Below are 17,620 nucleotides of genomic sequence, written 5' to 3' on the forward strand. Positions count from 1 at the left end.
ACTTAAGATGTACACTGTGTTGATTGGATACACATGTTTTGCAAAATGATTACCACCATAGCATTAGCTAATATCTTCATCATATCATATAATTACTGTTCTTTTTTTTTGTGTGGTGAGAACTTTTAAGATCTACTCTCTTAGCAAATTTCAAGTATATCATACAGTATTGTTAGCTATACTCACGATGCTGTATGTTAGACCCCCAAAACTGATTCATCTTATTTTAAAATTTTTATTGTTATTTATTTTTGTTGTTGTTGTTAATGGAGGTTCTGGGGATTGAACCCAAGACCTTGTGCGTGCTAAGCCTGCACCCTACCACTGAGCTCTATCCCCAACCCCTGATTCATTTATACAGCTTTGCTTTCAAGACTATTCTCTTGCTGGGAATGCAACATCCAGTTTGGTAATTAAAACCTGAACAATACTGTTTTGCTCTCATTTTGTGTCTGCTGCTAAGACTTCTTTTTTTTTTTGTTTGACAACACAACATGATTATATTTCAATACACAACCAAAATATAAAACACTATTGTAAACTGATGGTAAAAAACATGGTTGCTAAGACATCTTAATTTTTCCAGAGTGAGAGGAAATCTTTTGGCAGAATGGGCTTGGGGAGGGGGCTCACATCCATATAAGTGGAAAACAGAAGTCACATCAATGTATTTCCAAAGAAATATATGTGTTTTAAATCAAGTCATCCTTGATTTAAAAAAAAACTATCATTATTATCACATTTTTTCTGCTGTAAGCTACCACAAGATCTTGTATATATTTCCCTGTGCTACACAGTATAGTCTTTATGTATTCTACATATGCCTGTCAGTATCTACAAAGTTTGAACTCCCAGTCTATCTCTTCCCATCCTCCACCCCCTTGGCAACCACAAGTTTGTATTCTATGTCTATGAGTCTGTTTCTGGTTTGTATTTATGTTCTTTTTTTTTTTTTTTTTTTTTAGATTCCACATATGAGCGATCTCATATGGTATTTTTCTTTCTCTTTCTGGCTTACTTCACTTAGAATGACAATCTCCAGGAGCATCCATGTTGCTGCAAATGGAGTTATGCTGTCGTTTTTATGGCTGAATAGTATTCCTATATATATATATATATATATATATATATATATATATATATATATATATATATATATACCACAACTTCTTTATCCAGTCATCTGTTGATGGGCATTAAGTTACTTCCATGTCTTGGCTATTGTAAATAGTGCTGCAATGAACATTGGGGTGCATGTATCTTTTCAAATTATAGTTTTCTCCAGGTATATGCTCAGGAGTGAGATTGCTGGATCATAGAGTAAGTTTATGTTTAGTTTTTAAAGGAATCCCCATACTGTTTTCCACAATGGCTGTACCAAACTACAGTCGCGCCCTTTTCTCCACACCCTCTCCAGCATTTATTGATTGTAGGCTTTTTCCCCCCAATCTGCAACCTCAATTCCCCCATCCCTGTAATGTAACATATTCACTGGTGCCAGGGGTTAGGACGTGGTCATCTTTGGTGCAGGGTAGGGGGCATTGTTCTGCCAACCATAGGAATGATAGTACTGGATGAATCTCTTCCCAGCTATGGCTTTGCCCTCTTTCAGCTCATAGTAGGGTGAAGATGATCACTGAAAAGTTAATCACTCAAATAATTGATCAATTATAATTGTGATAAGTTTCATAAAGAAGGGACACAGGGAGCTATGGGGGAGTCAGGGATGTCTTCTTAGAGGAAGTGACATTTAAGCAAGACCTGAAGAACAAGTAGGAGCTGGTCAAGCAAAGCAGTGGCAAAGGGAACAGCATGTGCAAAGGCCCTGTGGTGGGAAGGCTAGAAATGGAGTGAAGGGAGACACAAGATGGGGCATAAGGATGTGGTTGGGTCTGGTCGCTGGGGACTTTGTGGGTCATGTTGGATTTTAATGCTAAGTGCATCAGAGAGTATCATAGGCAGTGGTGGAGGGTAGATGATCACATTTGCATTCAGAGATGATTGCAGGGGACAATGGGGGATGTAGGGATGTGGGATCTAGAAGAAGATCTGTACCAAGCATTGGTGTGGAGATGGAGAGAAGTGGGTAGATATCAAGCAATATTTGGGGGAGATCATCAGGCCTTGGGGACCAACTGGATGTGAGGGTGAGAGCTAAACAGGTAAATGGAGGTACAGAAAGGTGAGATCACATGCCCCAGGGCTGGACTGGATAGGATGTAGTTTTAACTGTTTCTGTAGAAACCGAATACTAACATCTGAGAAGTGTATTTCTTAGAAGTTTATTTCTCTCCCTCTGATAAATCTCCAACTCATAGATGAGATGAGTTGACAGGGCAACCCTGCCTAAGAGATCATCCTGGCTCCCAGGTGTCTTCTGACACATTACCTCTCCATCCTTTGGAGTTTTAACAAGTCATCACTCCCGTGGTTAAAGGATAGACCCCCTCACTCTATCCTGTCCCAGTCCAGGTGAAAGGGGAAAGAGGAAAGGGGAGGTGGGGAACATGCTCTTCCTTTGTACAAAAGGTGCTCGAGCCCCTTCTGCTTATTTCTGTTGGCCAGAATTTAGCCACATGTTCCCAGCTAGCTGCAAGAGAAGCTCAGACTACAGTCTAACAGGATGGTCATGCTATTAAAAAGAAGAGGGGGAGATGTGTCTGCGGGGGTAGCCATCAATCTCTGCTTTGAGTTTTACTGTTGGTAAAACAGGGCTAACCCAGGTCACTCTTGCTCCAAAGGCTGCAGTTTGGACTCTCATAGTCTTCTGTCTAGAGCTCTGATGCTAATGGCATCGTCCAAGGACCAGTGTCCTCAACATCATTCAGGGGCTTGTTAAAATTGCAGGATCCCTCCCCAGACCTTCTGAATCAGCATCTGATTTCCCATGATCTCCTGGGGGTTCCCGGTGAAGCAGATGCTCCTGGTCTGTGGATCCCGCCTGGAATAGCAAGTGTTCAGGACAGTGATCCTCACACTTTCATATGCACAAAAGTCACCTGAGATGTTGCTAAAACACAGGTTCTGATTTAGTAGACCTGGGGTGGGGCCTGAGATTTTGCATTTCCATCAAACACCCAGGCGATGCTGATGCTACCGGCCCATGGACCACACTTGGAGCAGCAAGGGTCTGGGGTCTACAACGTTTTTCACTGAGCATGCATAGTCACTGCGTCAATTTCCCAGGGCTGCTGAAATAAATGACCACAAACCAGGCGGCTTACAACAACAGAAAGGTGTTCTCTCACAGTTCTGGAGGCCAGAAGTCTGAGATCAAGGTGCTTTCTCTGAAGGTTCTAGGGGAGAATCTGTTCCGAGGTCTCCAAGTGTCTCTCCGGTGTTGCCTGTAATCCTTGGCTGTAGAAGCATAGAAGCAGCCCTCCCATCCCTGCCTCCGTCTGCACGGGGTGATCTCCCTGTCTCTGAGCCTCTTCTCTTCTTGTAAAGACATCAGTCATATCAGATTAAGGGGCCATCCTACTCCAGCATAAACGCATCTTAACTTACATCTTAATTGCATCCACAAAGGCCCTATTTCCAAATTAGGTCACAGTCTCAGGGATCAGGAGTTAGGATGTCAGCATGTCTTTTGAGGGGGACACAATTCAACCCACAGCAGTCACCTTCCTCTTCTCACGCTGGCTTCCCTTGCAGCCCCGCTCAGTGCTCTAACCCCACATCTTTCTTCTACGCCGCCTAGATCCGAATGGGTGCAGAGATACCACCGTGTGCCCAGCGTACGCAACCTGCACCACCACTTCAGATAGTTACTACTGCTCTTGCAAAAACGGCTTCCTGGCCAGCAATGGACAGAAGCAGTTCAGGGGCCCAGGAGTGGAATGCAAAGGTGAGTTCCTGCCTCCTCCACAACGCTCCCCTCCCCCACACCGCTCCCCCTCCCCCACGCCGCATTGGGTAGGAAAATCAGGTGGAAGCTGGCTAAGCTGCAGATACAGGTACTTTTTCTTTTTTCTTCCTTCCTTCCTCCCTTGTCTGTCTTGTCTCTCTTTCTTAATTTCTTTCTAGTATAAAATGATCCCTGGTCTGTAAAAATTCCAATGCTAGAGATTAGCAATAGAATAAAAATAAAATTGTGCTATTTGTCAATATCCAGAAATAACCACCAAATTTTTTTTTCTGGTCGCCTCTCCATGCAAATAAGAATTTTCTACTGTTTCTGGAGTGTCAGGGCCCCAGGGAAGGGCTTTATGTGCATTTTCACATAAAACGGAGTGTAGACATTGTGACGGTCTCCACTAAACGGATGAGGAGATGGAGCCTTGGAGAGCCTTTATGATACAGAAATGAATGGAGGTGGCTGTGTTCCAATAAAACTTTATGTATACAAACAGGCAGTGGGCTGGATTTGACTCAAGGGCTGTAGTTTGCTGAGTTCTGAATAACGTAATTTATTTATATTATTACAGTTCCCAGGCTGCCCCAAACTTTTTTTTTTTTTTTAATCTTTGGATTACACTTGATGGGTTATTCAGTAAACACAGTAGTGTTGTTGGCCACTGGCTTTAAAACATAGGGTGGGGTGGAAACAACATTCTCCATCTAGAAAATGATGGATACTCCAGCACAGATTTTGTCCTCTCTGTGTCCTTGACCCCTAGTATAGTGCCTAACACATTGTGAGTATTGAAGATGAAAGAACGTGCCACCTTGTGCTTTATGTCAACTCCAGATTCAATTACCCTGTACCTGACGGACACTTAGGTCTTTCTGATGTTTTGTTACTTCAAACAAAGGTGGAATGAACATTCCTGTGATCTTATCTTGATGTATAGTGGCCGATGGATCCAGATTTCTCTCTAGCAGAGGAGTAGTTTGCTGGGAGGGCATTACAGCAGATTTGCCTTGAAGTTGTATTTGCATGGCAAGTGTTTCTTTAGGGTGACTTGCAGAGTAGGGCTGAAGGATATTTGGGAAGGACCTCCCCGTGGTACCCTGATTGCACAATTTAATGGGTGCTTCGATGAGCAAATTCCTAGAGGATGGTTTGCAAAGTGTTCTGATTGTCCGCTGCTGGGTAACAGCAAACTTAGTGCATTAAAACGCAAGCAATTGTTTATTTTTGCTCATGAATGAATCTGCTTTTGGGGCTGAGTTTGGTAAGGAAAACTTTTTTCCACATAGCATCAGTTGAGTTGGCCCAACCAGGGACTAGAGGACCCACTTTGAAGGGGGCTCACTGATGTGGCTGGTAAGCAGGTGCTGGCTGCTGGCCGGCTGTCCCACCAAGGCCGTGGGCTGGAGGTCTCAGTTCTTCTGCGTGTGAACTGCTTTTTCATGGCTGGTTGAGCTTCCTCACAATATGGCAACCGAGTCAAGCATGAACATCTCAAGAGAACAAGGTGGAAGTGTAAGATATTTTTGTGACTTAACACGGTATTTTTATGACCTAGTGTCGCCACCACCATAGTCACAAAGATGCTCAGATTCCAGGGGAGGAAATATAGACACCCCTGCTTGATGGAAGGAGTACCAATTGAAGGGCATTGAACGAAGGGCATATGGAATGGTAGTCATTGTTTCAACCATCTTTGGGAAGTACAACCTGCTACACAAGATGAGGCAAATTTGTAACTCTGTAACTCTCTTTTTCTGTTCAGACATAGATGAATGTTCTCAAAGCCCCTCACCATGTGGTCCTAACTCAGTCTGCAAAAACCTGCGAGGGAGGTACAAGTGTAGCTGTTTGCCTGGTTTCTCTTCTCCCACCGGAAATAACTGGTCCCCAGAAAAGCCTGGTCATTTCGCCTGCACAGGTAACGCTCTCGGGGTCTCGGCACGGGGCTCTGTTGGACAGCTCCCGCTGGGTTGGGTGCATGTATTTCTAACCTTAGACACTCAGGCTTTTACCTGCTCACTCTCCTCTGCTGCTCGTCAGACAGTAACAAATGCCTCTACAGCTGGGTCTGCCCAGAGCGTTCTAAGTGTACTAGCTCTTTTGGAAGCCACAGTTGCAGTTGACAAGTTGGACTCATCTCTAACAACTCCATCTGTGAAGGTATAGCGGACCTGGTCTTCTTTATTTACCTACTCGATTTGTTAAGAATTACCTCATTTGATGATCCTATGTGATAGGGATTATGATCCTTGTTTCAGGAATGGTAAAATTGAGGCTCAGAGAGACAAAGTCACTTGCCCGAGGGTACACAGCTATTAAGTAGAAGAACCTGGCTTTGAACTCCTGTTGAGAGTCTACTATGAGTTAAGAAGTGGGTCCTGCAGTATAGAGTAACAGGGAGCTCTCTCCCTAGAGTGATTCCCCTCTCCCAGGTGGGGATATTAGCAATGTCTGGAGACACTGGTGTTGAGGTTGTTTGTGTGCTGCTGTCAACTGGTGGGCAGAGACCAGAGATCCTGCTAAAAATCCTATCCTACAGAATTTATCGCTGTGGCCAAGCCTAACTGCAAAGGAGGTTAGGAAGAAGGGGAAACATGGGTGCTGGGGGCATCAGTACTGGTGCCATGGGCAAGAACGGGTGGTCTCCTGTCCTCACTGCATCCTCTGCCTTGACCCGGGGTTCCATTTACTCTCACCAGATAAGAATGAATGTGCCAATCCCAGAACTTGCCCAGTGCATGCGACTTGCCACAACAGTTTAGGGAGCTATTCTTGTGTTTGCAACCAAGGATTTGGATCCAGCAATGGAAAAATGAGTTTTCAGGGCCCAGGAGAGACATGTGAAGGTAGGTGCAGGGGTCTGTTGGGCAATCAAGTCCTATCTGCTTGCAAAGACAGCAGTGGTGGGGGAGGAGTTGAGGAGGGTCTCAGCCGAGTTCAAAGCCCTCATCTGCAAAGCTGAGGCCAGTGATCATTCAGTCATGCACTCATTCAACATACACTTCTTGAGTACCAGGCACTATTCTATGGATGGAGGATACAGCAGTGAGTAACACAGACAAAATATTTGTTCTCCTGGAGCTTATTATCTAGTGTTGGTGGAGACAGATAACAAACAAAATAACTGCAGGAACATACTGTGTGTCAGGGACAGTTAAGACAGATGAAGGCAAAGAAGGCAGGAAAGGTGGGTAGGGAGTGCTGGGGGTGCGGGTCCCCTCGTAAGAGAGTGGCAGGGAAAGGCTGTGCTCAGAAGCTGGTATTTGAGAGAAGATCTGAAGGGAGTGAGATATTGGGTATCAGGGGACCGAAGTTCCAGGAGCGGGGAACAGCAGGCACAAGGGCCTGGAGGTAGGATCCCAGGCATGGCACTGAGCTCTTCCGTATGTAGCTCATGAGTTCTCCCAAAAGCTTGATGCTACCAGTGATATTTTGTTATACCCATTTTACAGATGGGGAAACTGAGCCTCCACTGCGGTGGAGTCACCTCTCCAAGGTCAGATAGGAAACAGGACAGTCAGGATTGAACCGTGCCTAGTGTGACTTCCGACCCCAGACTCCCAACCACCATGCTCTTCTGCCTCTGAATGGGGCTGAAGCCCCTGGTAACTCAGGGTGGACTTGTGCAGGGCAGATATCAATGTAATCATCAAATTCTCAGACTCTGAGACTTCAGATAGTCTGGAAATCTGTCCTCTAAAAGTTCCAGAGACAAGTGGAACCTGTATTTAAATCCTGGTTGTGCCTTTCATAAGCTATGTGACTGCACAATTTTTTCCCATTTTTGACTTGGCACAGTTTTGAAGCCTCACTTTCCTTCTCTGAAAAATTGAAAACATTAGTTTGCACCTCAAAGGGCTACAATGAGCATTTGTTGAGTGGATACATGTAAAGGGTCTTCCTCATCGCCCGCCATAAAAAAAGTGCAACCTGTTTGCAGTTAAGTATTTTAAAATTTAGTTAAGAAATACTTACGTGGCTCTTGTCACATCCCAGGTTCTGTTCTGAGTGTTTACAGGTACTGTGTCATCTTACTTAATCCTCTCAACAGCCCTGTGAGGGGGGTTCTATTATTATTTCCGTTTCCCAGATGAGGAAGTGGGGACTCACAGAGATGAATTCTCTTGTCCAGTGTATTATTCAGCTCAGGCTGCTGTAACAAAGCACCATAGCCTGGGTGGCTTAAAACAACAGAAATTTATTATCTCACAGTCCTGGGGGCTGGGAGTCTGAGTCAGGGTGCCAGCACGGCAGGGTTCTGGAAGGAGCTGTCTTCCTGGCTCGCAGACAGCTGCCTTCTTGCTGTGTCCTCACACGGCAGAGAGAGCTCCTGTGTTTCTTCCCCTTCTTGTAAGGACACTCATCTCATCATAAGGGCCCCACCCTCACGACCTCATCTAAACCTAAAGATCTTCCAAAGATTCTGTATCCAAACGCCATCCCATTGTGCGGTAGAGCTTCAGCATGTGACCCTAGGGGGAGGTACTTCCCTTCACGGCACCCGGCAACACACAGCTCACAAGGCGGCAGAGCCGGGCTTTGAGCTCATGACGCCCATGCTGTCCACCCCTCCGGTCTGATACAGCGATTCCTTGGAGAGGAATTGAGATTCATCAATGTAAGTGGGGAGCAATGAGCTTGAGGCTGAGGGAACCCAAGGAATCTGGACCATGAATTACGAAGGACTTAGAAGCAAAAGATGAGCTCAGCTGGGAACAGACCCTCAGGGTCTCATATGTTCTAATGAGGAGTGTGCACTTAATCCTGGGCCATGAGGAGCCTCATCAGGAAGTTGGCATAAACATGCCCCTGGATGCTTCCTTTTCCTAGTGATGAAATGTGTTTAAGAAGGAAACCCATTGGCTTTAGTCAGTGCTGGGGCTCTGAATGGCTGCTGTAGCCTCGCATCCTTCATCCTTTTGATTTTCTGCTTCGATGTGGATGAATTTTCCAGGAACTCAACTCTCTGTGGCCCCAGTGCTGTCTGCACTAACATCCTGGGAACATACAGTTGCTCCTGCTTGCCTGGGTTCTTTGCACCTGTGTTTTGGAGCCCTCAGAAACCTGCGGCTTTCAAATGTACAAGTAATTCTTCCAGCCATTTTGGGGACTTCTCAGTGGATGTCAAACTACCCTGAAACAAAGTGGTTTACAACAATCATTGGTTCTTGCCCTTGAGTCTGTGGGTTGACCACCTGGTTTCTCTGGGGCACTGGGATGGTGGGCGGGTCCAAAACGGCCTTGCTTACATGGCTGTCGTTGGCACTTGTCTCTGGCCCCTCAGTTTTCTTTATGGACTTTTCCTCATGGCTGCTTGGGCTTCTCAGAGCATGGTAGCGGGTTTTTAAGAAGCAAAAGCTCCAAGAGGAAGAAAACAGAAACTGCCAGTCCTCAGAAGGCCTGGGCTTGGAAGTCCCTGAAGATTTTTTCTATCACACTGTGTTGATCAAGGGTCAGCCTAGATCCGGAGGCAGGGGGTGTAAACCCCCCAGCTCACTGGGGGGATACCATGCATGTAGAAAGCGGAAGGATTGATGGGTCCATCTTTGGAGTATCCTCTGTATTGCAGAACACAATTAATATTCTTGAACCCCCAGAGGAAATGCATGCTTCTTCCCATTTAAAACATTATATTTCTTCTTATCTGTTGCTTTGCACAAGCTGCTGACATTGTTAGTAGCAAAACAATGGAGGGGCCAAGCTGAAAGGGCGCCTTAGAGAGATTACTCCGTCTCTGAGGGCTCCTGGGAGCCAGTTCAGAATCCCCATCATGGGCAAGAAAGCAGGGCTAAGGACTTCCACCTCTCCTTCAGTCAAATGCTTCACCCACGCAGGTTTTACTCATACAGACTTCCTTGGCCAAAAATGTTTTGGAAGCTATGCACCTAGTCCAGATCCAAGTGCAGAAAATGAATTCCATCTTTGCTCTCTCTGACAAGAGCTCACCCAGTAGATGCTTCACTGGTTGTGGATGTGGGGAGCTTACTGTTAGATGAAGTCCACTCCTTGGTTAGAGGTGTTTTCTGTGATACTAAGAGAAAACCACTTCCCCATATCTTCCAGCTATGATCATTCTTGTGTCCTTTGAAGCCTCCAAATTAGTCTGCATTCATATCACAAAGACTTCTCATCCCAGCTCTCCATGGTAATGGCCAGTGCAATATACCATATACCTGCGTAGGCTGCTAGAGCGGGTGTTGCCTATTTATTCTTCGTGTTTTGTGAGTTGACATAGAAATTTGAAAAATTGTGTACTTACCTCCCTCTAATCATTTTTCCCCTAGGACGTTGTATTTCATATATCCTCTATAAGCTCAGAAACCCTCGGAGGGAGAGGTAACTATGTTGCCACAGTGACCTGACATCACGCTGTATTGTTAGAGCAGGGTTTCTCAGCTTCAGCACTAGTGACTTTTTTTTTTAAATTGAAGTATGGTTGATTTACAATGTTGTGTTAGTTTCTGGTGTACAGTATAGTGATTCAGTTACACACACACACATATATATGTGTGAATATATATATATATTCATATATATATATATAATTTTCATTATAGGTTATTACAAGATATTGATTGTAGTTTCCTGTGCTATACATTAGAACCTTGCTGTTTATGTATTTTATATATAGTAGTTTGTATCTGCTAATCCCCAAATCCTAATTTTTACCTTCCGCCAACACCTTCCCCTTTGGTAACCAGCTTGTTTTCTGTCTGTGAGTCTCTTTCTGCTTAGTAAATAAGTTCATTTGTATCATTTTTTTAGATTCCACATATAAATGGTATCATATGATATCTGTCTTTCTCTGCCTGACTTACTCCGGTTAGTATGATAAACTCTAGGTCCATCCATGTTGCTGCAAGTGGCATTTCATTCTTTTTTTTGGCTGAGTAGTATTCCATTGGCTATATATACCATATCTGCTCTATCTAATTATCTGTCGATGGACATTTAGGTTGCATCCATGTCTTGACTATCATGAATTGGCACTATTGACTTTTGGGGCTGGTTAGCTTTATTGTGGGGATGCGGAGCTGTCCTGTACATTATAGGATCTTTGACAGCATTTTTGGGCTCTACCCATTGGATCCCAGGGACCATCAAAAATATCTCCAGACATTGCCCAAGATCCTCTGTGGGGCAATTCTCCCTCAGTTGAAAATCACTAGCTAAACATAATAGAAATTTCTTACTCTCATAATAATTCAATATGGGTATACTTGGCCAAAGGGCAGCTTTCCTCCACAAGGTATGTAGAGATCCAGTCTCCTTGTATCTTTTGGTTCTTCTGTCCCTTAGGACATTGGAATTCCTGGTTCCAGCCAGCAGTGGGGAAAGAGGGAGAAGGCACACCCACTTCTTAGCCACCTTGGCTCAGAAGTGACATATGTCACCCTCCCTCACATCCCATAAGTGAAAGCTAGTCACATGGTCCCACCTGGATGCAGAGGATTCTGGGAAATGTAGTCCCTGGTTGGGTTGCCATGTTTTAGTGACAACTCTATGCTTTGGAAGGGGAAGCATGACTTTTGTTGGATTGGTGGCCCACTCTGCCCCGTGCCTAATTCTGCTCCGCAGATATTGATGAGTGCCGTGATAGATGCCTTTTCAATGCAACGTGCACCAATACCCCAGGGAGCTACTACTGTACCTGCAACCCTGGCTTTGCAGCAAACAATGGAAAGCTCAATTTCATAGGCCAAGAAGCAGACTGTACAGGTGAGCAGAGGATTTGCTGGACATCCCTGGGAAGAAGGGTCTACATGTTCCTCTGGATTGTTTGATATTCTTGAATTCTTTGCAGGTATTGATAAGTGCTTCCAAGATCCATCACCAAGTGTCCCAAATTCTGTCTGCACCAATGCCCTGGGCTCCTATTTGTTTGACATTCTTGAGTTCTTTTCAGATATTGATGAGTGCCTCCAGGATCCATCACCATGTGGCCCAAATGCTGACTGCACCAATACCCTGGGCTCCTACAGCTGTAGCTGTGCTGCGGGCTTTCATCCCAATCCACAAGGCTCCTGGAAACACGGCAACTTCAGCTGCAAAAGTAATAATCTCCTTGCATGTCTTGGCAATGGAATCTGGGTCTTGCTTTGGGTGTAGAATCTTCACTTTACCCAGCCTCTGGATCTTCCTCTTCCTTTCCCCTCATCCAATATTCTCTTTTCCCCCCTATTCACTTATTCATTAATTCACTCATTTGATAGATCATTTTTGGAGCATCAGTTAATTAATTAATCAAACAGTCCTCCACACTAGGTACTAAAGATTTAATCGTGGATATGATGAACATGATAGTTGCCGTCGTGTAGCTTATAGTCCAAGGAAGGAGGCAGAGAGCACATGCATAATTATTTAATAACCACAATGAGTATGACAATCGAAAAATCGCAGTGCACTTTGGAGTGACTAATAGGATATTTAATATGCTCTGGGGAAGGACAGTTAAGCCAAAGCTTGAAGAGTAAGGATTATCCAAATGAAGAGTGGAGATCAGTGTTCCAGATTATAGCATGTGCAAAGGCCCTGAGGCTAATGCAGAGTGAGGGCATGGAGGAAGGGCATTAGCTGCATCTGAGGAGTGGGGCAGAGGTCAGATTCTGCAGGACCTTGTGTGCTGGATAAAGAATTTTTGAGTCTTTTTGCTGGGAAATAAGAAAGTTTAAAATTTTTTAAATTATGGATTTTTTGACACATTAAACACATAGGTAACTTATATGAAGTTGGTGAAGTATAATAATGAGTATATCTGAGGCTCTTGCCAACATTAGAACTAGAATATCATCAATGCCATTGATTTCCTGCAAGCTTCTTTTCTATTTCGTATCCCTGACTCCTCCCCAGAGGGAAACACTTGGAATGTTGTGTTTGCAATTCCTCTACTTGAAATATTTTCCCCCTAAACTGTCCTTGCTTGGTTTAGTTTGCTTTGAAGCTTTATAAAAATGGTATTATACTACCATTTTTATACATATAGTATTTTCTGATTTTCTCTTTTCACTCAATACCACGCTTTTCAGAGTTGCTGGTTTTATAGTGTGTAGCTGTAGTTTGTTCTTTTCCACTGTTTTGTAATATGACAATGGATGGATTTCGAGCAGAGGGTGATGAAATCAGACTTGCCTTTAATCACATCTTGCTGTGGTTAAATTTGGTGTAGTTAATTTTGTCTTCTCCATAGGGGCTCCCTTCAAGTGTAGAGAAGATGTGATACCCAACAATGAGTGGGTCCAGCTATGCCAAGTGGGAGCAGCGGTGGAGGCTGAATTCGTAAGTATTTTTCAAGGTTCCTAGCTCTTGAGGTTTTCCCAGAAGGCACTTAGGTAGGATGTTGTTTTGCAGCTTTAACAGAGACAAAAATAACAGTATCCTATACCAGATAGAAGTTCATTTCTCTCTTTGTAACAGTCTGAGTGTAGGCTGATGAGAGCTGTTATGATGGCTCCAGAATACTCTGCCATCATCAACACAAGACTCCCTTGCTATGGTCCAAGATGGCTGCTCCAGCTTCTGCCATCAAGCCTGCATTCCAGCTGGTAGGCAGGGGCAAAGGGGGAAGTGAAAGGCACAGTACTTTCCTTTTAGAGTTTGACCCACTATCATGTCTGCTTATACCTAACTTCAAGGAAGGCTGAAAAAGAAGGATATTTTCCTATCTAAAGCTTGGGGATTCATTTACTAAAACAGGAAAAGATGTTGCAGTCTCACTATTAGTGAAGCTTTATGTGCTGCATCTGTGTGATATGGAATGGGTGATACACAGCCTCCAGGTCAGGAAAAGATGAATCTGGATGTCTTGATCCTCTAATGAAGTCATTCTCTTGAGTAAAGACTCCATTAGCATCTTCAGGAATTGATGTCACTGTTTTAAATCTGAGCTTGTAAATTAGCTTTGGAATTCCCATGCACTTTGGACTGCTTTTAAAAAATTGTGAAATACACATAAAAATTCACCATTTAAACCATTTTGAAGTGTATGATTCGGTGGCATTTAGTACACTCACAGTGGCCTGCAACCACAGCTTTGATTTCCAAAATGTTTTCGTCCCCAAAGAAACACCCCCAAGAGAAACCCTGTGCCCATTATCAGTTACCCTTCATTCCCTTCTGGCCTTAGCCCTTGGTAAATGGTAATCTACTATTATCTCCATAGACTGACCTATTCCGGATATTTCATATAAATGGAATCACACACTATGTGTTCTTTTGTGCCTGGTTCTCTTGTTGAGCCTCATGTTTTCAAGGTCCATCCAAGTTGTAGCGAGTGTCAGTGCTTCCCTCCTTTTTATGGCTGAACAATATTCCACTTGGACCACTGGTCTTTTCACACATTCCCCCATCTTTTTTACCCAACTAAATAGTTCTGCTATTTGTTTATATTTCCATTTCTTATTCATGGAAGAAAATGGTGCTGTGGTTCCAATTCTGGTCAAAGGGTGAGTTTTCATTTTCCTGAGAGTTCTAGAGACTTGTGACAGCTCAGGAACTCGGGACCACCCTGAATGGTGGGCTTGATGGACCAGTTTGTACATTTTATGCTTGATCAACGCTCACAAATGCTCTTCTCTCTGGGATACAGATTTCCTTTTGTTCACTAATGAATGCCACCTTCAATGTTCTGGATGATGTCTGTAAAAAGGAAACCACCGTTGTTTCTCTGAAGGTAACGATAAAGTCTTTGTAATCTTTGTTGAGTTTCAAACATCTTGGGGGTACAACTTGGATGCAGGAAGTCCTCTTTATAATTAATGAGTGTGAGTTAACATTTAACCTATTCCGATTGTAAGGTTTGAAAAATTAACATGCGGTAAAACTGTCCTTTTCTGTACAGTTTGGCGAGTTTTATTACCCAAATAGATTTGTGTAACTACCACCAAAATCAGATAAAGACCAGTTCCATTCCCCCATCTTCCCCCAGCTCCCTCAGGCTTCATCTTTATAGTCAGATACTCCCTCCACCACTGGCTCCTGTAAATCTCTGATCTGTTCTCTGTCGTCATGGCTTTGTCTTTTTGAGAATGTTATATAAATGGAATCACAGTATGTGGCCTTTTGAGGCTGGCTTCTTTCACTGAGCACAATGCCTTTGAGATTTCATCAAAATTATGTTTACCAACAGTCCTATTGCATTTTTGCTCTTTTTTGAGTAACCATTGGTGACGATTAATGCATTCACAATGTTGTGCAACCATCACCACTGTCCTGTTCCAGATCATGTTCATCACCCCAAAAGGAAACTCCCTACCCGTAAATAGCTGTTTCTCATCCCTCCCCCCTCAGCTTCCTGCAACCACTGTTCTAATTTCTATCTCTGTAGATTTGCTATTCTGGGCATTTTATGTAAATGGAATTGTGCAGTATGTGGTCTTCTGCATCCAGCTTCTTTCACTGAATGTCATGTTTCCAAGCTTCACCCACACTGTGGCGTGTGCTAGTGTTCCAGTCCTTTTCGTGGCTGAGTAGTATTCCACTTTATGGATGCCCCACCGTTAATTTATCCATTCATCTTTGAAGGATATTTGGGTTGTTTGCGCTTGACCAAGATCTCTTCATTCTCCCATCCCCACCCCAACTTTTGGCGATTGCCAATAGAGCTGCTATAAACATTCATGTACAATATGTATGTATGTGTGTGTGAACCTGAATTCTCATTTCTCAAGGGTAAATACCTAGGACTGGGATCACTAGGTCATTACAATTGCATATTTTAGGGTGAGGGAGGGTACAGCTCAAGTGGTAGAGTGAGTGCCTAGCATACATGAGGTCTTGGGTTCAATCCCCAGTACTTCCACTTAATAAATAAATAAATAAATAACCTAATTACCCCTGCAACAACAACAACAAAAATTTTAAAAAAGATAAAATTAAAAGAGAATAACATTTTGCTTGTATTTTGATTAATTTTAAGTTGATTTATTAGTATAACATGTTTATTCATGAAATGTACACATTCATAGGGTTTTCAGACTAAATTTCTATAAATAATAACAAATTTATTTAAATTTTGACAAATTTATTTAAATTCCCTCAAACGTTTTCTACCATTTACAAATATTCTCATTTCCCTCTAAATTTCAAATACCTAATAGGCACGATTTAAAACCTAAAAGGCAAGGTCGCTATGCCCTTAAGGGATTCATAAATCGAATCAATCAAATGTATGAATATAATAATTCAGAGTTTTTAAAATGTTCTATACAGTATATATACAACCACCTTCTCTTAAACTGTTTGTATTGAAATCACAGGTCTAATTGCTTTTTGCAATGAGATCATGAGGTTAACTGGTTCACTTCTCTAATGTGTCAAATTGTTCCAACCCTTTAAACAACAGGTTTATAAATTATTCCAAAGATTACAGAACCTTCTAAAATTAATGCAGAAGTGTTACCACTACGGAGTTTTAGCTTGCCTATGCTCTTTTCTTTCCTGAGGATATAAAATAACCTTCCCAGCTAAGGAGAATAGATTTAACACATCAAAGAGGGTTTTAATGGGATTTCAACACCATAAAATTCAGGGCCGCTTTTTTCCAGGGTGATTCTAGCTGAGAGTTTTCCACTGTGTTGGTGGGAAGGGACCCCAAAATTACGCCGTTCAGTTGGGATGTGGTTACAGAACTCAGCATCCTGTTTTTCCTGGACAAACCTTTCTCAAGTTTCACCCTGACTCAGTTCTTCTTGAAATTCTTTTCATCTTCTTATGATCAAATTTGGATAGATAGAAATGTACCTCTGCCAAATTTCAGTTAATTTCCTTCACCAGTGGGCTGGATTCAAACCAGATCCTCAGAAATAACCAATGTTAACATTTCAATGTGTGTCTTTCCACATCTTTTTACTTTGTGAATGCATGTATAACACACACACACAGACATTGAACCCATTTATTGAGTACCCACTGTAAGGGCTTTAGAGCAGTGATTTAGGATTCCCCTCTGAAGCCAGACTTCCAAGTTTCAAATCTTGGTTCCACCATCTACCAGGTATGTATCCTTGTTTCCCCAACCAAACTGGAAATAATAGCCTCTATTTCATAGGTATCTTCATAAAGTTAAATAAGTTAATATATATGACACTTCATACTTGGCTCACTAGAGGAATTAATTACATTTATCTTAAAATCTCAATTAGTGCCAGAAACATAAATACCATAAATATAAAATTTTAAATGAAAGTGCTTATTCTTTAAAATTCAATATCTTGTAATAACTTTAATGCAAAAGAATATGAAAATGAATATATGTACATATATGCATGACTGGGGATATTATGCGTACACCAGAAATTGACACAATGTAACTGAATATATTTCAATTAAAAAAAAAACCTAAATGAGGCAGCATATACACGATATTCTGTAATTTGCTTTACTTGACAATAGCTCATGGACATGCCGGCTTGTTGATACATACAGATACTCTACATCAGTCTTTTATTAACAGCTGCGTGCTACCCCATGATTTGATTTTATCATAATGTATTTAACCAACCTGTTGGACATTTGGGCTTTCTGAATTCTTGCTATCACCAGCCACACTGAAGTGAATATTGTTAGACAAGACTCTTGCACAATTTTTAAGCATTTCTGGGAGGATTGATTCCTGGAAGGGAAATTGCTGAGTCAAAAGGGTACGTGCAATTTGTGCTGTGACAAGTGCTGACTCTCTGCCCGCCTGTCATAAAGGTTATAAAGGTTACACCAATTTTCATTCCCGGTGGGGCTTCTTCAATCAGGAGAAGGCAGCTAAGTGAATGT

At 42.7% G+C, this 17,620-nt stretch overlaps 1 protein-coding gene across 4 annotated transcripts in view; it reads left to right on the forward strand.

Annotated features, from left to right (window-relative positions):
• The window catches only part of ADGRE1 (adhesion G protein-coupled receptor E1), a 36,765-nt gene that overhangs the window by 2,491 nt on the left and 16,654 nt on the right, over positions 1-17,620 (forward strand). The window contains exons 3-9 of one of the 4 annotated variants that reach the window (XM_010978228.3): positions 3,701-3,847; positions 5,619-5,774; positions 6,556-6,702; positions 11,435-11,575; positions 11,763-11,909; positions 13,044-13,132; positions 14,442-14,525. In XM_010978228.3, coding sequence (XP_010976530.2) covers positions 3,701-3,847; positions 5,619-5,774; positions 6,556-6,702; positions 11,435-11,575; positions 11,763-11,909; positions 13,044-13,132; positions 14,442-14,525 — 911 coding nt within the window. The remainder of the gene's footprint in view (positions 1-3,700; positions 3,848-5,618; positions 5,775-6,555; positions 6,703-11,434; positions 11,576-11,762; positions 11,910-13,043; positions 13,133-14,441; positions 14,526-17,620) is intronic. The other 3 variants (XM_010978230.3, XM_010978231.3, XM_010978233.3) reach the window with 3 other exon arrangements.

The sequence above is a fragment of the Camelus dromedarius genome, chromosome 27 (genome assembly GCF_036321535.1).
Source record: "Camelus dromedarius isolate mCamDro1 chromosome 27, mCamDro1.pat, whole genome shotgun sequence".
NCBI classification, from domain to species: domain Eukaryota; kingdom Metazoa; phylum Chordata; class Mammalia; order Artiodactyla; family Camelidae; genus Camelus; species Camelus dromedarius.